The 20,570-nt window shown below is 36.5% G+C and overlaps 3 protein-coding genes across 3 annotated transcripts; 1 reads left to right on the top strand and 2 right to left on the bottom strand.

Moving 5' to 3' along the window:
• The first annotated feature begins 680 nt into the window (after positions 1-680).
• On the top strand, positions 681-3,797 carry LOC145909559 (uncharacterized). The gene is made up of 6 exons (XM_082996940.1): positions 681-792; positions 979-1,036; positions 1,100-1,215; positions 1,460-1,579; positions 1,677-1,742; positions 3,616-3,797. Exons 1-6 carry the CDS (start codon positions 681-683, stop codon positions 3,795-3,797), a joined length of 654 nt encoding a protein of 217 aa, XP_082853066.1.
• Positions 3,798-4,379: 582 nt separating this feature from the next.
• On the bottom strand, positions 4,380-12,931 carry LOC145908166 (baculoviral IAP repeat-containing protein 3-like). Its single transcript, XM_082995369.1, has 14 exons — positions 11,937-12,931; positions 11,794-11,865; positions 11,419-11,629; positions 11,008-11,074; positions 10,765-10,898; positions 10,165-10,609; positions 9,837-10,026; positions 9,277-9,499; positions 8,779-8,906; positions 8,026-8,140; positions 7,462-7,666; positions 5,500-5,631; positions 5,293-5,424; positions 4,380-4,805 (listed from the first exon to the last, which is right to left on the bottom strand). The coding sequence occupies exons 1-14, from the start codon at positions 12,793-12,795 to the stop codon at positions 4,665-4,667; spliced, it is 3,054 nt and encodes a 1,017-aa protein (XP_082851495.1). The 5' UTR covers positions 12,796-12,931; the 3' UTR covers positions 4,380-4,664.
• A 3,567-nt stretch (positions 12,932-16,498) lies between these two features.
• On the bottom strand, positions 16,499-20,567 carry LOC145908167 (uncharacterized). Its single transcript, XM_082995370.1, has 10 exons — positions 20,079-20,567; positions 19,753-19,877; positions 19,103-19,600; positions 18,722-18,842; positions 18,455-18,608; positions 18,232-18,398; positions 17,760-17,941; positions 17,541-17,664; positions 17,018-17,253; positions 16,499-16,790 (listed from the first exon to the last, which is right to left on the bottom strand). The coding sequence occupies exons 1-10, from the start codon at positions 20,391-20,393 to the stop codon at positions 16,634-16,636; spliced, it is 2,079 nt and encodes a 692-aa protein (XP_082851496.1). The 5' UTR covers positions 20,394-20,567; the 3' UTR covers positions 16,499-16,633.
• Positions 20,568-20,570: the final 3 nt, after the last annotated feature.

Genomic DNA, 20,570 nt, shown 5'->3' on the forward strand with positions numbered 1-20,570 from the left:
ACCTAAAAGCGTGCAACAACATTGATGGCTACCTTTGTATTGATAAAAACAGACGATAATACGTATAAAACTGGCTAAAACGATCAAAGCGTTTGTTTTACTGCTTACACACAACAGCACAGCACTTCATCTAGCGCCCAACAACCAGTCTCTATCAGACCACAGCGCTGCAAACTCCGTCCATCACACAACGGCGCCTAAAACAAAATACACATGCTCACCGCGCACCATCACCTATGAACTGTCTGGCTTGCCACTGATAACTTCGCCCGCCAGCACCTTAACCAATCAGCGTACCACACGTCTGCCACGCAAACTCGACTGCTCAAGCGTACCAAATTAAACTGCGAAAAGGTGAAATAAACACGGTAAAATAAAAACGAACAATTTGTTTACAATTCCAGCACTGTCTTATCAACATGCTGCTAACACAGGTTTGAAAGTTGCAAAAACTGTACTATCGTCTACCAAGGCAGAATCGGCCCAATAGATCTTTGCATCAAAAATATACATTCGTAATTTGCCTTGTCGGTAACCGGTTATAGTTATGCTCTTACCATGCTTGATTTACAATTTTGCAAACGTCATGTGGTCTTTATGACACACAATGTCCTTTGTTAAATATCATTTCAAATCTTTATAAACCGTGTATTATTGATCGAGAACTACAAGGAAGAAAAATGATAAGGTCACTAAAAGCAGCAGATAGGTTTGCCAAACAGTCAAACTTTGATTTACTTCACGACGACGTACCACAGATTGATGCAACGTTTATAACCGTTAAATACGCCAGTAAGTCTTGAATATGCTTGTAATTTGTAAAAAGTGTTTTGATTTATTATCAAGCTAAGCCTGTTCACTTTACTGCTTGTATATCTTAATGCCGAGCAAATTATTCCACGGTGTCCTTTACCCAATAAACAAATTAAAGTCTGGTGAAACCAGACCAGTAGCCTATAGTTGTTTGTTGTTTTTTAGACAAAAAAATTCTGGTAAACACAGACTGCGCAATTCGGCATTTCATGCTATTTCTGAGGTAGGTAGTTTTAATTTTTATGTTTCGGACAAGGAAAAATCATTTCGCAACTGCAATTTTAAGCGAAAAATATATTGAGGAAGGGGGAAATATATCCAGCGACACTTGTATCGTTCCAAGCAACGTAGAACGAGTTAGATCTCCTACAAAAGGAAGTCGCCTGAAACTTTCTCTGATAGGTGCGTAATAAAGGACGTATAATATAGTCAGCAGTAGATGTATAGTAGTTTAGATTTTCCATTGTCGAAGGTTTTTGGAGTCGTAGGTTTTTGGATAAAATACAATTTCTTGTTGATTACGACTTATTTTGGGGCTGTTTTAGCCACAGGCATTCTCTTTCAGTCTTGCTTTTTGTTTGGTTTGATAACCATTAAAAATACCCACGTTTGTTTGTTGTAAAGACGAATATGCTTTAAATTACAGTTTGCCTTGACCTGCTGGACGATGGTGCAATGCCTGCTGAAGTTTGCAATCGCGACCCGTCGCTGAAAGTTCGAAATTTCGTGCACGACAGAGGAGTTTACATGCTGAGCCAAGTTAAACGTAAATTTCCTAGTAATGCTTCAAAATTTTGGAACACTTTATGTAGGTAATTCCGCCAAACGTATAAATTAACTGTAGCATTGACTGATGCATTCAGGAACAAGCGGAGGAATTATAAAAGAAGCTCTTCCCTTGGTTTTAAATACGCCTGTCGAATATACAAGTAAGTTTAGTATTTGGGTTTTGTCGGCGAAAAAATCTTGATTAATTTGCAGTTAGCGTTCTGCAGGTTAAGGCCGCATCTCTGTATTTCTATGGAAAAGACTTTCCCGGTTGGGAATTGCCCTTCTCGAACTCTGTCCTGCGTAACAGTGTAAAATTATGTGTAACAATGCAATGGGTCATGCATGGGCGCCAGTGTTTTGGTTGAATGAGCGCAGATGAACAGGCTGTTGCCAGGGCGATTTTCAGCGTGTTTGGGGCAGTTTTACTTTGGTTTTCAGGGCTATTAGTCAGGCAGTAAATTGGTAGAGGGTGCTGTTGTACATGTAGCTGAAAAACTACCCAAATATTGAGGTTGATTTTGTGAAAAAATGAATCACAGAAAGTATGTTCAATTTGTGATTTTCTGTCAGTGCGGACCCTTGGCAAGGAATTGTGGCCAAATTTATAATCGAAATAACTGCTTAAACTGCTCCCCCGGGGGCATTTTGACCCTCTGTTGGCCATTATTTTGGTCAAAAAAGCAGAAAAAAGTGTAGGTTTGTTTTGTGAAAAAATGAATCACAGAAAGTTACCTCCATTTGCGATTAAGTGAAGCCACCAACCCTCCTCTACACAATTCATGAAGAATTAGATGTCTTGTAATTGTCTTGGGGCCCCACCGGGGCTGTTTGTACACCCCCTAGGACTGACAATTTAGCAGTTAGCCTTTGCAAAACCCCCCAATGTGCTGTCTTAATGCAGCTGCAATCAATTTTTTTTCTGTTCAGCAATAGTAGTCCCCCTTCATGAGTCATCAGACCCGGCAATTGTTTTTGGCAAATAAGAGAAACTGTAACCAGGTGCACAATAACAAATGACTTCTAAAACTCAATTTTTAGGATTTAATTGAGAGATGCGGCCTTAAGACCGCATATCAGTAATTATATTAAAATAGTTTTGCCCGCGGGGAATGCCCGTCTTGTACTCCTGCGTCATAGATAGTCTCAGTTCCGTCACAAGGCAACCGGTGATGCGTTGGGGTCAATTTTCTGGTTGAATGAGCAAGAAGTCACGTGGTGTAGCCAGGGCGATTTTCAGCGTGTTTAGTGCAGTTTTAGTGCATTTTTTGCTCTTCTCAGTCAGTCAGACGTTTGGTGCAGGGTGCTGTGAAAAGTTTAATTGAAAAACCACCAAAATGTTCAAGGGGATGTAGCTCAAAATTGAATCACAGAAGTATACCTTAATTTGTGATTTTATGTTAGGCCCGCCTCTTGGCTACGCAGTAAGGTGAAAATTAGTTGCAAGATAGTTGCTTAAAGCACCACCTAGGGGTCTTTTAGGCCCCCGATTAGTCATTATTTTAGCTAAATTGGCTGCAAAAAAATGTAAGATGGTTTTGCGAAAAAATGAATCACAAAAACCTCATCCAATTTGCAATTTAATGTTGGCCCTAACCCTTTTCTACGCAATGGCAAAAAAAATTGTCACAGGAAAGTTGCTTTGGTTGCCCCCTGGGACTGTTTTTGCTATCCTATAGGACAAAAGATCCTCCTGGAGGCTCCTCAGATCCTTGCTGTGTTTTGGCGGATGCAGCTGCAATCAATTTTTTTTCTCTATGAATAGTACCAGTAGATCTTCATGGGTCACTGACCACAGGAATTGTTGTTGGCAAAAAAGCAAATCACTCAGTATGGGTATTAATGGTGATAGCCTTCAAAACTAGATTTTTGGGATTTAATACTGATATGCGGCCTTAAGACATTTTTCCAGAATGCCCTGCGACAATATCCTACAGTGATTTTGTAAACTTTATTATATATGCTGATATAATACAAAACCTGTGGACGAATAACTACTAATTTTTCTCACATGACAAGTTTTCACGCTAATAGGGAGAATAGACAACGTACTTCGATCCATTGAAAGAGTAAAAAGGCGTGGTGGGATTCGTACACCAGACAGAATTTCTCCATCGAAAACGGGTGTTGACCCACGTAAGAAGGACGGAAGTAGAATAAACGAGGGTGGAAACAAACCGAGGACATTTGCTTCCATTGCGAAGGCTTTAAGATAGAAGTGTGCATTGTGTCGTGCGATACTGAATGGTAGTTTTACTGTTACATTTTCTTTGGACGTTTTCTTTTAATTTGCATGGACTCAAAATTAATAAACAAGCGATCTTGAAAAAAGAATCTAATACACGTTGTAATTTAGCGTAGGTCTTCATGTAGTAAGAACGGTGGTCGAGATTTGATGCATGTATTTCTATCAAAACAAGTTCTCTGCCACAAAGCAACTAGTGATGCAGGGGTTAATTTTATGGTTGAGTGAGCACATATGCATGCGAATTTGAGCCAGTTTCGTGCAGTTTAAGATCCGTCATTTACGCAGTCTGACTGGTGCATTTTTGACCCCTGGGGGATTTGAACCCTCCCTGGTGGACATTATTTGGGGTAAAAAAAAAAAAATGTTATTTGATTTGCAGAAAAAATGAATCGTTTTAAGTATCACATCTATTGTGGTTCAATGCAAGGACCATCTCTCCACCAAGGTTAGTTGCTGAATAATTGCCTTAAAAACACGAATTCTTTGGTTTAATTGGCATATAGGTTCCTACAATGTTTCCAAAAATTAACCAAAACTTTCAAAGCACCAGTGATGTGCTAAACTTTATTTCCATTGCTAAGTAAAACGGTGCATTTTCGTGCCGAACAAAAGCACACTCGTAGATTGTAATTCACCAAGCCCATATTCAAACTATATATGAGAATGAAAGTCAAACATGGACAAATGTTCTTTCAAAAATAAAAATACAATTCGAATTTTACAAAAATCAATTGGTAATTCTAAATATACAGAGATAAATATATTTTCTGTTTGTACATAGATTAGCTCGTAACACTGCTCACGAAATCTTAAATGTAAACAACAATTGACCAGTTCAACTGGTGTAGGTTCTCACAGCCCTCTCAATACGAACCCTGCACATAGGACAAGCCCTAAGAGCCCTCGTGCATTCCATGCAACAGCAAATGTGGCCACAGGGAATAAATACAACGTCTGCTTCACGGTCCAAACACACCTGAGTTAACGCAAAAACAACAAAATATTTAAACATGAATGTGAATAAATTGCCATCCATACTTTAACAAAACGCTTCTATTATTTGTTTAAACCAGAAAATTCAAGATGGTGACAGACGATCACTGTTAGGTTCATCTAATATTTATTTATTTACCACAAATATTTATTCGCTTAGCAGCATTTTTTATTAGTTTCTTCATTATTGGTCTTTGTTGCTGACAAGTTTATCGTTTTTGTCCCCTCTATTTAGTCTGACTAGTTGTCAATTGTGTTCCAGACTCTACGTTGTCTTTCGTTTTCGTTTTTTTCTTTACAAGCAGAAACTGACGATGCTTCTAGGCGAAATTACTATTTATGCTTTTATGAAGAAAAAATAATGCTGGACGTGGTTGTCTGCAACTTTACTGGACAGTTTTACGTACAAAATAGACCCATCGGTCAACATAAACAACACAGTCGGATTGCTGTTGTCTTTAACAACAAACCTTGCAAAGTTTCTGATCTTCAAGTTGTTCGAGTGTTTTCTTCAGTTCCTCAGGATTAACTTTCCTTCGTACATCACGTGGTTCAGGCATAGATGCCGATCTACTTGATGTTGGCTGGTCCAAATGCGACGCCTGAGATTTAAAACCCCTTTTTTGTTATGCTGTGAAAGAACAAAGGTCATTTCCAAGTTTGGTTCTAGTTCTTACGCGCGGAGGACCCGAGTGGTGTCTTTGCTGGTTTGGATTCATGCGTCCACTGTGTGGCGAGAGAGGGTTTAGCAGGGCATTGTTTGAGGCGCTTATCGAGTTGCCGAAGAAACTGTTGTGCGGAGATTCATCCTGTAGCAAATAAACACATTTACGGGAAAATATGATTTCTGAGATAAAATCTATTGATTATCATATGAGACCATAGGAGTCGATTTAGGGGTGACTGGGGTGATATGTCATCCCTCAGAAACAAACAGGGGTGACAACGTATATATTGTCACCCCTGGATTTCGTTTAAATTAAAATTTATTCTCAGAAAAACCACATGCATGCGTTAAGCTAGTAGTTTCAAAAGACCTGTAAATGACCGTCACAATCATGACAAACACAAGCGTCTCGTGGATTGTTACGCAGCGCACCAGTTGTTGTAGCTTAATGGTAAGAATCGGCATTGTTGCATAATAGATTTGTTTGTCAGATCATAATTACTAAATTTGCAATAGACTGAGTGAAATAAAAATGCACCGCTTTTAGTAAGGGTGTCCGTAATTAAAGTGTTTAAAACTTGGTGCTACAAAAACATGGTTCGGTGCAAAAACAAAGTGACACGAAACGGAATTTGCGTCGTTTGCCTATGTTTAGGGCGATACGACCGACGAAATATTTTTGCGTGTTTCTAAAACCTTGAAAAGTCACCCTTAATATTTTACAAAACGTTGAAAAATCGACGCCTATATGTAAGACAAATATATTTCGCTGTAAAGCATCTTCAGTGTCTGTAAAAAAACACAACGAAAAAGAGCAAAAACACATAGGCCTGAAGCAAATAACACGAGAATGTTACTGTTTGATTAGGGACTACTCTATGATAGAGTATACAAAATAACTCCCAATATACAAATTCCTTGTGTCAAACGTAGTTCACTTCAATACATCGAAAAAAACAGCATATTAGTTCGCATTCAATCCTTTTTGAAGGTTTTTTTTGTACTGTGGGTTTGATTGTGAATTTTATCCTAACGCTTAACTCGTTTAATTGTGATTTCAACCTGGACAATTATGTCTGAACTTCCCATGTGCCGAGTTGTAGTTAGAGCAAGCGTTTCCTAACGTTTTCGCCCGCGGTTTCTTTCAATTCATCAAAATTTTCGTTGACCCTTTGGGTTTGAAATCTGATATTTAAATATTTAAAAAAGTGATTTTTGCGAAAATTTTCGTAAACTTTTTAGTATATTTAGCGATAGCCTACTTGTCTGGAGGCGTAGAAACTACCACAGTTTAATGTTGTTTTGTACGAAAACTTGATAAAAATAACAGTAATGCACAGAACTAGATTCAAATAAAAACTGGAAGGCTGTCGGTCGCCCTATTACAATAATATATATATATATATATATATATAAATGACTTCAAAGAGATTTTAACTATGGACGACAGATGCTGCCCTGACGATCACTGTATTCCGTAATGGAAATATACACACAAAGCACTAGCTTTAAAAACAATATTGGCCAGGATTTACATTTATACAGAAAGTATTTCTAATTGTATTTAAATTGTAAATAATAAAGAAGAAAAATATTAACATAAAGGCCTGTCCTTAATACACAACTATACAACGTCATTCAAACAAACATTGCGACATTTCCTGCTCGCGTACCCACGCTGTAACATTAACTTGAAGGGCAAAGGAACTATACGCTTGTGGGGACTGACTCTGGGTAAAACACCTCACAGAAAAACACTCCACAACAAACGTTTTGACATTGGCTACTGTAGCACGGACCAACGGACTTCAATTCCACATTTTATTCAAGCCTAGCTCAGCCACAACCATAAGAAGGATTACTTTAAAATCGTTGTTAACAAAGTTATAAATGGAAAATCGTTACGGTGATTGCAAAAGAATGGGAAAAGCCTACCTAGCTAAAAGTTGTTGTTAGTTTCTAGGCAACGTACCGGAATTTCGTTGACAGATGGGTGAAGGCTTTCTTGAACTCCTGATGTAATTGACGGAGAATATTCAGAACTACCAAAATCGATTCCACCGGACTCGTAGAGTTCTTCCACTGGACTCTCCACGCGTGACTCCCGAGATGTGGATGCTCCGGCATGGGGCAATTCCTGAGCAGGAGCAGGTGGAGTTTCTTCCATTTCCAGAGTGCTAAAATATATATCAGAATAAAGCAGTGTTTCCCAACAATTTTGCGTCAACAAAAACCTTGGTTATTTAAGTTGGGAAGGAACCACCTAAGTCTTAACTGCTATATTCATCAGTTTTGCTTAAAACCTCAGGGACCTTTTATGTTTTGTAATAGAAACCCTATGGGATTTGGTGAATTTCGAAACGATACCATTTGACCAAATGTAGCAAAATAGCTCATTAAACCCATTTTGGAACTTGCCATAATAAAGCCAAATTCTTTTTGTATAGACAAAGGCATTCACAGCCCCATGGCACATTTAGTTACATTGGAACATTTTGGGACTGAATAGGGTTTTGGGGAATAGAATAGAACATACCTTTGATATTCGAAGACAGCATCAAAAAGTGCACTTGCACTTTGGTAAGCTGCACCATTTTGTTCTATGTTATCTTGCATTAACTTGTGTACAATTGACTCATCAAATCCCATTCCTGTGACAAAGTTTAACATTTACATTGAAATAACAAAAAAGGTTGCAAGCTTCATTTGCAAATTTAATATATCCACACAAATTGCCAAAAACCTTCTTTTTTGCAAAGAGAACATAAGCAATGTACATATATTGTACATGGTTTCTATAAAAAGGTGGAACAGTAAAGTTTGGTGGAATGAATGTCAATCATTAGCTACACTTTGTGGCATTATATCACCACAATTATACTATGCACGGTTGCAAACCACACTATTGTTGTTTGCCATGAATAAACAACTCCAAAATGAAGTGCATTGTGAGAGCATTTAGGAAAAACCAAGCTGAGTACACAATATTTAAAGTGTGCCATAGGCAAGTATTGATTCAGAAATAAAACAGACAGGTGTGAAACATTTGCCCAGTGGTGCAATATTGACATATTTTCGCTAATTATTGGCACTTATAACAGTAAAATAGCATGTCACTTATTACAATGTGATTATTTTAGTTAGCATTAGCATACGAAATCAAGTAGTAACATTATATTTGTTAAAAAAATGAAGATTTTAGGGAAAATCATACTAAAAGATTCCTTAAAAACGATTTACTAAGAAAAGCTTTGAACTTTATGAAGCACAAGTTATTTACAATATATACCTATTACAGTTTTTGCAACATCTGATTGCATTGCTTCAGTTAAAAGTTTCTTTTTCAAATCTTCCTCAGCATTCGGGTTGTTTTCATGTACAGGTTCATCTATCCACTCTGGACCACTTTCAACTGTTCTGTAAACATGCTTTCCATAACATTTACATTTAAAGTTAACTTTTAATTTGAGAATGATTTGACTGCACAGTTTGGCTAAAGAAACACCTAAATATTTACAAATTGCTGAACATAAACACTTGCCACATTCTGTATTCATTTCTTTAGCATAGTTAAATTGCTGTTTTCATTGTTACAATGTCTGGAAAAAGCTAAGTTTACAAACCACAAACAAGTGAAACAAATAGTACTAGAAGCTAAGCATTATTTGGTAAACATTTATGGACAAAAGCTGGTTGAGGGTAAATAACCCAGAAGTTGCAGGCAACGTTTAGGTCAGAACAAACGATCAAAAGTTTATTTAAATGGAAGTTTGACATAAGTACATACTGTAGTTGAGATGGAGGAACATCTTGGCCTGGTGCTCGAAGCACTGGCCGAGCGAGATCAGGATATCGAGTAACAACTGAGTGAATATATTCTGGACCTCGATGTTGGAGGATATATTCACATGTTGGATACCACTTTGCATGTTCCTCCCAAGGGTCGTCGTTCAGTTTCCAGTTTTGAAGTCCACCGTTGCAGTAGAAGCATTTTACACGGTCACCATCTCCTGTTGGGGTAAAAAATGTAAAGTTTTGTCAAACTTTTTAGAATCATGGAATATTGGATCTGGGTTTGTTTGCATACCAAATTCTAAATCTACATAATTTTCAAGTAAAGCTATATGAAAACAAAAGTACACAGAATAGCCACTTTTGACACTGATTGCAAAAAAAAATAATATGGACACTGATTGCAAAAAAACGACTCATGTAAAATGAAACACTTCAGTCCTATAAATGGTGTCAAGTTATTAGACTACAACAAATTCAGCATTTAGATAAAAATTATATTTACTAATTTCATTAGTTCAACAACAGTTGAAAATAAAATTTTTAAATATGCACCTAATGAGTAGAATCCCGCTTCCGCAATCATGTTAGGAGTTGCTCGGGTGTAAGGCCAGTTTCTGAAAGTAGCCGCTCTGTTCTGATGAGATCTCATATTTTGATTAGCTGGATGACTGCAGGGAAACATGTCTCGGAGATCCATCCTCTCCTGTTCGGACAGGTTTGTTCTTCTGACAGGTCTCTGTGTCTAAAAGTATAAACTGGGTAAAAATCTACTTGTACCATTACAAAACAACTGTATCATAACAACAACATCCTGGAACAATTTAAAAGACCATTTTCCAAGCCAATTATTTGCAAAAAATCTTTTTATTCAACACAACACCTGAGTTTCTGTGCGATCTCGAACATTGTGTGGATCGTTTCCTTGTGCCATGGTGCATCCTGGAAAATGTCGTTGATGCTCCTCCGCTGGATCATCAGATCTTCTCCAGTTTCTCAAGACTTGACCACATACAAAGCACTGAGTACGATCCAAGTTGCCAAGGTAGAACCACCCTGCTCTTGCCATGGAGCGAGGCGAAGGGCTATTAGTAGTGGACCATAAAGATGTGAAACTTTGAAATCTATCTGCTTCTTTGTTTAATGAAAGAGTTCTTATGAAACGCTCATGATTTGGGTCAACAATGGAAGCCAGCTCTCGCATCACAGGAAACTGGCTTTGGTATGATGGTGGAGGGTAGGGTGGATGGAGGGAAGCCGAAGGAGAAATCTGGGACGTGGGCTGTGCTGTTTGGTATGTGGCGTTGCGAGTTGCACCAGAAGATGAACTTTAAATATTATTGATAAAAACAATGTTAAAATTCTGTCCAATTTTGGTCCAAACACTTAAATATTTAATGCTTTTCAGAAAAAATAATTAGAGCTTAAATTTCCTGAAACCTAAGACTTTGTATATCATGATTTTTGGTTGCAACATAATTACCGGTTAAAATTCGTTGGAATCGGTGATTGTGAAACATTTGGATTGTTGGGTTGTGAAGAGCTTGTGGGCCCTCTTGACAACAAAAGTTCGCCAGCAGGCCGTCTTTGCATAGATGTAGATTGACCAGCTCCAACCTTGAGATCACAAACATGTTCAGTTAAAATTTTAACAACAAACCTGCTTTCAAAAGAAAAAACCTGCGTAAAATAACAAAAATATTAAAAAAGTCAAGTCAGTCTTTACCCGAGAAGTTGTGTTAAATGGGACATTGCCACAGTCATCAGTTTGGCGAGCAAATTTGCAAGAGTTTCTGAAGCATAAAAGGTATATTCGCAATTAAAAACAATCCTTTGTGAAATAAAAACCACTTAAAAAATGGTACATTGCCACAGTCACCAGTTTGGCGGGCAAATTCGCAAGAATTTTCTGAAGCAAAAAAGGTATGTTCACATTTAAAAAAAAATAAGAATCACAAGCATTGGTGCATGTTTGTACAACAGACATACCAATATGTGGCTTTGGCTACCAATCATGTTGCAACATTATATTGTGCAAAATTGGATGAACAATGAGCAATGCTTTTATATTAGGAAGTGATGCAAATTACATAGCATAATGAATTTCAGTTCCTCATAATATGTAGCAATACATTACTTGTGATAGCGAAGTAAGAATGGGTCAATTAGAGGGGTCAAGTTGTCAATGATGTTTTCACATGCAAAGCATTTGACCAAGTCATTCGTTCCAAGGTAATAGAATCCCGCTTTTGCATATACACTTGGGTTTATTCTAATGTCTTGGGGAAAAGTCTCAAAGGTGGTAATTCGGTAGATTTCCCGGCATAGATCTTCTGGCCTTTTGCTTGCTGTCAAGTAAACAAAGCACTTTGAGAGATTGTGACAACAAATAACGTTAAACAGTAAATTTAATACATACTTTTACATTATAAGCACAAAATCGCATTCTGGCAACAAAATAGTACCAACATACAACCATTATAAACAACTAAACAATTTTAAACAAACTTACACCCAGCTCGAGGTGTGAAAGGATCTGATTGTGTATCAGCTACCCTCTCTACTTGTTGTTGGTGGGTTAATACTGAAACACAAGATAATTTCCATGAAACACTGCAAAAACAATTGACTTTCCAATTATAGCTACTAACTTACCTTTTTCATATAAGGCAGGTGTAGGGGAACTCGTCTTTACATCAGTATTTGTTTCCTGAAATGTTCTCTGTTCAGTTACAGATTGGAAAACTCTAGTGTATTCCGAAGTATTGGACTGTCCACTTGCATTTAGATTCCACTTCAAACTTGGAAATAAAAATTTCACGGCAGAAAAAAATATTAACAGAATTTGGAAGTACAAATATCCAAGCCGATTGAGAAATTGTTTCAAGTTCTCATGTGGATCATCATTAATTCGCAAATGTCTACCTGGATTAGAGTTCTCATTATTATCTTCATATATAGCCTTGCTATTAATAGTCCTTTCTAAAGTGCAGTTTATTGTGCTTGCTTCTACCTGAAGCATGTAAGGTGACAAACTAGCAGTGGTAGTTTTGCAATCTTCATAGTTATTCGGTTTAGAAAACTTTACCATATTTCTAAGCTGCAAAATGTATGTTATTTCTGATATGCTTTTACATGTTCCATCAACCATTGTTATATAGGCAAAACGTTGGACTGGACTAGTGAACCAGTCAGATAAAAGTCTACGAGGGTAGGTCATTATACCGGGAAAATGCAATGCACTTGAACTAACAGTTGTCATATCAGCTGTTGAAAATTTGATTTCATCTTCCATGTCAACAAATGCTTCCACAGAAAGTTTCCTTTCAGTTTGATACAAGTTGGTTGAAGGTTGCCTAATTTCTTTCACTGTTGTGTGATTTTCATGGTGTTTAAAGCAGTTTTTTACTTCCTCAAAACCAATACCCTGATTTCTTGTGTGCAGATGCAATCCGAAGTGGTCCGTTGTATCATGAAACAGTCTTTGGCGCATTGGGTCTTTCAGAGAATTCATGATATCTTCCTCATAATTCTTTGAAACAGGCAATTTTTTAGCACTTTCTGGTACTGGTACGGTTATGGTAACGTCCAATAGGTTGAGAAATCTACCATGTCAAAATTAAGTGCAATGTAGGTTATATAATATGTAATTTTCTACAGCAAATACATCAAAAAACAAATATATTCATAAATTACATTTATTTAGGGAAAAATACTACATTGTCTGAATAGAATTCACTATTAAACGTTAAAAAAGCAAAACTCTATGTCACCAAGACCAAGCAGAACAAACAATTAGTAACTTTACTTCCTCTTTTTATAATGGCGTCACCATGACAAACAAAGGCCAGTTGGGCGCCTTTATTGCCCAAATAGATAGTTGAAAAGTGAAGACTAATATAATGAACGAGAAACTAACACCGCTTATGTTGCACGATATAGGATCACTGAAATTATTATTATGACGTCATGAAAGCTTCCACTGTGCGGGGCAAGAGACATGTCAGCATAACACATAGTTAAAAAACCGCCGTGCGGTGTTGTAGAGGATATACTGTCCATCTGCCGTAGGATCATAGTCCAAATGGTAGGGTCGTAAAAACATAGCTGTAGCGGCCGTAATTTACTCAAATCTGTGCGGCCTGGACCTGCACCGACCGCCGCACGCACTAGGGGGTTTCCTAATTTGTTTTGAACGCAACACCGCCTGCCTTTTCGGATACAAATTCCTCTTCGCTTGCACAACACCATTGGTTCTCTGTTAAACGAACAGAAACGTGTCACAATCGGCAATAATACGCACATTCAATATGGCCAATAAACTTACACAAAGAAATATGTTACATTAAGAAAGTCAACACCTCTTAACTCATACACAAATATTATCACGACATTTAACTAACACAATTTCACATTCAATTACGTACCAACTTGTTAGGAGTCCAGGACTGAATTACAGGCACTTTTAAAGGACTAAGACGTTTTAACATTTCAATTGATTAAACTTTCATGTTTTTATAGCTACACATAAAACACTAATGTTAGAACAAAACATTTCCAAAACTAAATTGGATCAACTATGAACTGCGACAACTGAAACTGCTGCTTACAGCACAGAAAGAAACTGTAAAACGTGGTCAGCACAAGATTGCGACCCTAATGACATCACACGCATTGTTACGTTTTTGGCTTTCTAACCAATCACGGTAATTAAGTGCCTTGTTACGTCATAGTTAATGAAGTCAGATCACTGACATGAACTAGAAACAGGGAAAGAAAGCACATACAAGTCATTTCTCGCTGTAATGTAGCAACACGCATGTTTCCCTACTTAATTCTGTACACATTTGGAACACATACGGACCGAAGACTGCAGACGGTGTTAAGCTTTCCTGCAGGAGCTCCCACAGGCTTTCTGGCATCCTGCTGGACAACACATTTTTTCTGACACTTTGTTATAAAACGCTCATTTCGTAATCCTTCAACTTCTTCAGTCTATAGCCCAGTCTAGGCTAGTCTTGCCTGCTCTCAGTCGCTCGTATTCTCTCGGCCCTGTCGTTATTCTTGCCATCGCGCTGTAAACGTTCGCATGTTCTTTTAATAGTTAAATTCGCTGCAATTCAGTCACGTGTTAAACGCGCTTGAAACTAGTTAAACTTAAGCCACCTGGTATTTGCAATCGTGTGTTTCCATTAATAAAGAAGTCTGTTCACGGAGCTTTTAATTCAGTAGTCTATATCAGCAAGAACACGCAAACAGACTTTAGCTTTAGCACAGCAGTGACATAGGGAATCCTACTTGTACGCTGCAGTAACAATAGTGGTGTATCGAATCGTCTAAATTCGGTTAGGACCGATACCGAATATTCAGCAGTTTTGCCGAATAAATTGGACTGAATCATTTTTGACATCACGAAAACGCGTACGCTATGTTTTTGTTAGAAGTTTTACTGCAAGACAAACAATCGTGCTACAAAAGGATAGTTGTTGAATTATTATCGTAGTTTTTTGGGTTTCAAGTTTGTCTTGGCCATTAGTTTCAGCGCAGTTTGTAACATTGTGTGATACGCAATAACGCGGAAAAGACAAGTTTTGCCCGAATATAGCCTACTATCACGGTATTAAAAAATATACATAAGGTCCACACGTCATTATTCCAGTTAATATTATTGTTGGTAAGGTTGCTTTTGGCCAATCAAAACAAATTATTCGGCTGAAAATGAATCTTCGTCAAAATCGCTGATTTGGCCAAATAAATTCGACTAACCGAAGGTACATGGTAAACACCATCAAAATTATATCGATGATCCATACCAGATTTCTCAAAACTGTGTCCTGTGCAGCAGGTTCGGGCATGTACTGTCGCGAAAAAAAATAACAATAATTTTATGAACTGTGTCAGATCAATATAGGCATGTGTAACAGTAACTCATGCGAACCTTATATATCGTGACGTCATGCCTTTATTGCAGCATTGCACAAGCACCATACATACGCAATTGCAACCGATAGCAGCCTCCTGCGCAACTTGACCCAATAACGCCTTCGTGAACCAAAAAAACATCCTGTTTATCAGGTAGCTACGATACGCCATTGTTTTATAGTACCCTTAACCTTGTTCTTGTACCATGTCAGTATCAAATCCCCAAAATCTAGTTTTGAAGGCTATCAGCATTAATACCTAACTGAGTGATTTGTTTGTTTGCCAACAACAATTCCTGTGGTCGGTGACCCATGAAGATCCACTTGTACAATTTAAAGAGAAAAAAAAAGATTGCAGCTGCATCGGACGAGACACAGCAAGGACCTGAAGAGCCTGCAGGAATATCTTATGTCCCATAGAATTTCCTGTGACAATTTTTTTGCCATTGCGTAGAAAAGGGTTAGGGCCAACATTAAATTGCAAATTGGATGAGGTTTTTGTGATTCAGTTTATCGCAAAACCAATTTAAAATTTTTATAGCCTATTCAGCTAAAATAATGTACGACCAGGGGGCGAAATGCCTCCTGGGGGCACTTTAGGCAACTATCCTGTAACCATTTTTGACCTGAATGCGTAGACAAGAGGCGGGGCTAGCATAAAATCACAAACTTCCGTGATTCAATTGCGAGCAATGAACACTTGCATTTTGGTGCTTTTTTAACTATCTTTTTCACAGCACCCAGCACCAAATGACTCGCTGAATGAGAAGGGCGAAAAATGCACTAAAACTGCACCAAACACGCTAAAAATCGCTATGCCAACAGCACGTGACTCCCTGCTCATTCAACCATAAATTTGACCTCACCGGTTGCCTTGTGACATCACTGAGTTTCTCTATGACAAAGTACAAGACGGGCGTTCCCCGCGGGCGAAACTTTTTTAATCGAAATACTGATATGCGGTCTGAAGTTCGCCAGTGCTTGAGATGGTGCTGGTTTGGAGTATAGAAGATGCTCACGTATATAAGCGATGAAGGCTATAGTTTGTCGAGTTCATGCATTTGTCAATATTTTGAAGTGGTTAACAATGGGACAAATGGATAACAGGTAGCCTGATATACCTACTACATAAAGAGTCCAAAAAAACCAGAACTATTTGGTAAAAACAATTAAAGCAGTGCGTTTGTTAATCTCTTGTGTCAATTAAGAAGTTAACAAAAATGTAGCCCAGACAAAAATATCGAACCAAATTTTTGCAGTACTGTAAACTGTTCAGTAAAGTTGGGGATTTTATTTTCAACCTCTTGTTTTCAAAAAAATTTTTTTAGGGAACGTCAATAACAGTCAGCAAACAAGACGCTAAAACTGATGGAAAATAGTTTATTAAAACCAAGCAGACACAATTTCTTGCTTGTGATTAGAAAACGCCGATTAAGTAAAAGGAGCTTGTGAAAAAATGCATGGCGACTCCAGCAGAGTGTCAGTCCAACTTGAGCCGACAACTTTGTCAGCAAAAAGCCCTGATAGCCGACAAAGTCTCTTATTTGGTGTTTGAAGAACGTTGAAAGTTAATGAACACAAAGGCCAACTGCAAAATGTTGGATGTGATTATTAAACTCTTCACCAAGGTTTGCAACAATAAAATCGTGTTACAATATTTTAAAAAACAATGTTTTTTTGCAAATTGTAACATTTTTTGCTTTATATATGGCTTATTACATGGTTTAACTTTCAATTTTTTTGTTACCAAGAGCAACAAAATTATTGTGAAATTAAACACATTTGTCATTTTTGAAAAAAAGAACATGTGTTTACCGGGATCCATCTGACGTCATTCCTTCCCTTGCATTACCAGATATTGTGATACGTTGAGAAGTAAAATAACAAGTGAGATATCTTGGCATTTTAGAAAATTTTTCAGAATGCTTGGCTTGGTTGATAACTGATCTCTGCTCCTCAGTCAATAAATTATTGTGTGTTTCAAGCCAATCCACTACTGCTATAATTTGACAGGCTTGTTTGGAAATCTCTTTGTCTGCATTCATCCAGCACTGCAATTGATACATAGAAATAATAAATAAAAATTATACAAGGGAATTTTCAAACATATAAAATCCAACATTTGTTTTTAATTACAAATTCTAAGATTCAATCATTTGCTTTATTTTCATCAAAAATATATTTGGTTACATTTTGACAAAATCAAGTACATCAAATTTGTAACCCATTTCATGGCCAAACTCATGCATGTTAAGAGAGTGCAAGCCCATTTAAAGTTATTCAACATCAGTAAACAACATTTAAATCAATTATATAAGTACTTATTTTATGGTTTTACCTTTACAACTTCTACCATTTGTCTTAAGGTTAGAAGAAGTTCAACAAAACACAAATCTTCAATTTGGGCAATATTTCCATTTTTGGTATTGAGGTGTTGCTGTTTTATTTTCAATAAATACCACCTACAAAATTTGCAATATGTAAATACAATTTAGCCATTTTAAACATTATTTCATAAAATAAAGTCTGCATTTATGCACCTAAGATAAAGTTGTACCTGAGGCATAAAGTTCTACCACTATCTGTTTCACTTGGAGGTGACAGAAGAAACTGTTTTAGAGCCGGAGGAAATTCTTGTGTCATGAAGTAGTGTTGTCTGACAATTTCAATTAAATCCAAGCAGTGAAAGACATTTTCATTTGAAGCAATGTTGGTAGATTGAACAAGTAGATTTGATGCCTGATTTAAAGCAGATACAGTAACTACTGAAAATACCAGCATACCAAAAAGAAATACCCAATTTATGACTTTGCATTCTTTGGAATTTGTTTTGATTCATAAAATTTATCTATTTATTAGCATGAACTAAAGTTTTGGTAAAACAAGAAACTCAAAAGTCTAAACAAAACTGTTGTTTACCATTCGCTTTTTCAAACGTTTTATTTAAATGTTATAAATTAAAAAAATGCATCAAACACTGAACGTATAAAAACAATTGATGTATGAACAAAATAATAAGAACATTGTACCTGATCAACTGCCATAAGACGACGCATGGACAGCATTGCTGTATTGTCCACTTGAACACTTCTACACACTTTTGGAAAAGATTTAACAATAGCTAGAAATGCATCATTGGGTGACAGAGATAGGCCATGATATGTAACAGGCGAAAAGTTTCGGTAACATCCTTCATCTACACAATTTACGATTTTAACACACAAAATATATGATAAATTCTCAAACAAATACCTGGCATGCATATAGTTTCATTTGGAATGATGTTTAATGTTGGATCATATTCAATTTTACATTCAACAACATTTCCACTCTCATTGCAAAGATAGAATTTTTGAAGGTTTTTTTTGCATGTAGTAATATCTATAATTGTTGAGTCATCACTGGTCTAAAAGTAAAAATCTTTTTTTGTTGGACCCTGATTGTTAGGAAAACATTTATTATTTGCATTTACTGTCAACAAATATGTAAACTATACAAAATTTAAAATAAGGTATTGACCTGGATGCATTCTCCCAAAATTTCCATATTTTCATTTAGCTTCCATGCTAATAAATGACAGGTTTTAGTTCCAAGAATTAAACTTGTGTTGGCATCACCTGATGATAACCACCGGAGATTTCTATAAAAGAAATATTTTAAATCACCTTCCACAATATTATGATTTTATTTAAGCGTGTTTCATACGTTTGTGTGCACATGTGAGTTTGTGAAACGAAAGTTTATTGTGAGTAAAACGCCCTGATTTTATACACGATAAAAATATTCCAAATTCTCTGCACTTTAAAAACCTTAAAAAGTACCTTCAAATGTTTTCATATTGTATTAATATAGAATTTAATAGCAAACATAACTTATCCAACTGATGACAGGAAAACTTACTTGCAGGGTAAATTGTCTTTTTCAGTCCACAGGTCATGAGTTTTTAATTTGACAAAATTATCATCAGGACCAATAGAGAATTCAATACAAAAGACCAAGCCTTGATAATTGGAGAGAGTTAAGTGCAATCTGACAGGATCACTCTCGACTGGTTTATAAAAAGACAAGTCACAAATATTTCCACGCTCCAGGTTTGAAATGTGCACCAGCAAAGAATCATCCAAATCTTTAAATGGAAGCTTCATTTTCCAAACTATTAATAAGCCATTTTCTGTCACAGCAACAAGGTAACAGATATTCTGAAAATTACTGCTCCATGTAAATGAGGAAATAGCTGACGAACATCTTTTTTCTTGCGCTGTAACTTCAGTTTGTTTCAAATGTTCACATAAAATGTTATTATGTGACTCAAAATAGTCTTTCAAAAAGGTCGACAGGTCAATAACAAGCTGCCATTTTCCACAAAGATCGGTTGGAACATTACAGAAAACCAGAAGCCTAAACCAAATAAAAACCAACTATATTTGTAAAACAAACAAAATTTAAAAAAACAACAATATTTCCTACATTGTTTACACAGATAAGTTGGCATCTATATGACTATTTTTTGTTACATTCTGTTTATCACACCTAAAAAGAATCACTCTTACTTTTGGTTTGAGGTTGTTGCTGCCAGAATTGACTTTTGTGCTGAAGGTTGGTGGTGAAATTCCAATTTTCTAAAGCCATTGCTTGCACCTTGTTTCTTTGTAGTAAACTTTGGATCAAGTTGAAGCTAAATTAAAAAAAGAACAAAATTGTCATGGTTAATAATTTAGGTACAGTTACTGTTTTCAATTCAGTAAATACTAAATTCGATAAAAATAATGAAGAAATACACAAACTTAACTTGACCGAATTTATTTCAAAAATAAAAAGTGACTTAGCTTTCAAACAACATCCATTGTTAAACATGCTCATGGCACAAAAATCCTACCTGGTATATTTCAAAATCTGGTTGGGATAAAATATTGGAGGATTGTAAAGTTAAATGTCCGTAATCATTCAGCTTGTTTAACATCTCAACTTCAGATTCATCCTGGGGTATTGGCAATGTGGAAATATCATAATCAATACCAGATGCTTTTCCCAGTTGAGCTGTATTGCAAACAACTATTTTTCCGCTTGTGGCAATCGCAATGTTGTGGTCAACTGACCAATCAATTATGCAGTCTCCAGTTATCTTGTTTTGCAAATTTATCTCAGAAAATGACTGAAACCAAGACTCATAAAGGCCATTTACCGATTCCATTACCTATTTATGTTAATGTTTCTCACAAGGTGTTTCTCACAATCTTAATAAATTAACAAATAATTAGGCACAAGAATAGGCTTGTAGTGTCTCAACTTTATAAACATATATAAAGTGACCCAAAATGCACAACTATTTCTCCATTAATTTTATAAAACAAAATTTAATAAAATTCAC

This window comes from Ascidia mentula, chromosome 7 (genome assembly GCF_947561715.1).
Source record: "Ascidia mentula chromosome 7, kaAscMent1.1, whole genome shotgun sequence".
Classification (NCBI taxonomy): domain Eukaryota; kingdom Metazoa; phylum Chordata; class Ascidiacea; order Phlebobranchia; family Ascidiidae; genus Ascidia; species Ascidia mentula.

What these genes read in the sequence shown, in the direction of transcription:
- LOC145908167 (XM_082995370.1), bottom strand. Translation starts at nt 20,393, where the DNA reads ATGGAATCGGTAAATGGCCTTTATGAGTCTTGGTTTCAGTCATTTTCT. An exon ending in CAGATTTTGAAATATACCAG is followed by an intron (nt 19,878 to 20,078) that starts GTAGGATTTTTG and finishes TTTTTAATTTAG; the next exon opens with CTTCAACTTGATCCAAAGTT. An exon ending in AAAGACAATTTACCCTGCAA is followed by an intron (nt 18,843 to 19,102) that starts GTAAGTTTTCCT and finishes TTTCTTTTATAG; the next exon opens with AAATCTCCGGTGGTTATCAT.
- LOC145908166 (XM_082995369.1), bottom strand. Translation starts at nt 12,795, where the DNA reads ATGAATTCTCTGAAAGACCCAATGCGCCAAAGACTGTTTCATGATACA. An exon ending in TTCTTACTTCGCTATCACAA is followed by an intron (nt 11,075 to 11,418) that starts GTAATGTATTGC and finishes TTTATGCTTCAG; the next exon opens with AAACTCTTGCAAATTTGCTC. An exon ending in GCTGTCTTCGAATATCAAAG is followed by an intron (nt 7,667 to 8,025) that starts GTATGTTCTATT and finishes TATATATTTTAG; the next exon opens with CACTCTGGAAATGGAAGAAA.
- LOC145909559 (XM_082996940.1), top strand. Translation starts at nt 681, where the DNA reads ATGATAAGGTCACTAAAAGCAGCAGATAGGTTTGCCAAACAGTCAAAC. An exon ending in CATGCTGAGCCAAGTTAAAC is followed by an intron (nt 1,580 to 1,676) that starts GTAAATTTCCTA and finishes TGATGCATTCAG; the next exon opens with GAACAAGCGGAGGAATTATA. An exon ending in TACGCCTGTCGAATATACAA is followed by an intron (nt 1,743 to 3,615) that starts GTAAGTTTAGTA and finishes TCACGCTAATAG; the next exon opens with GGAGAATAGACAACGTACTT.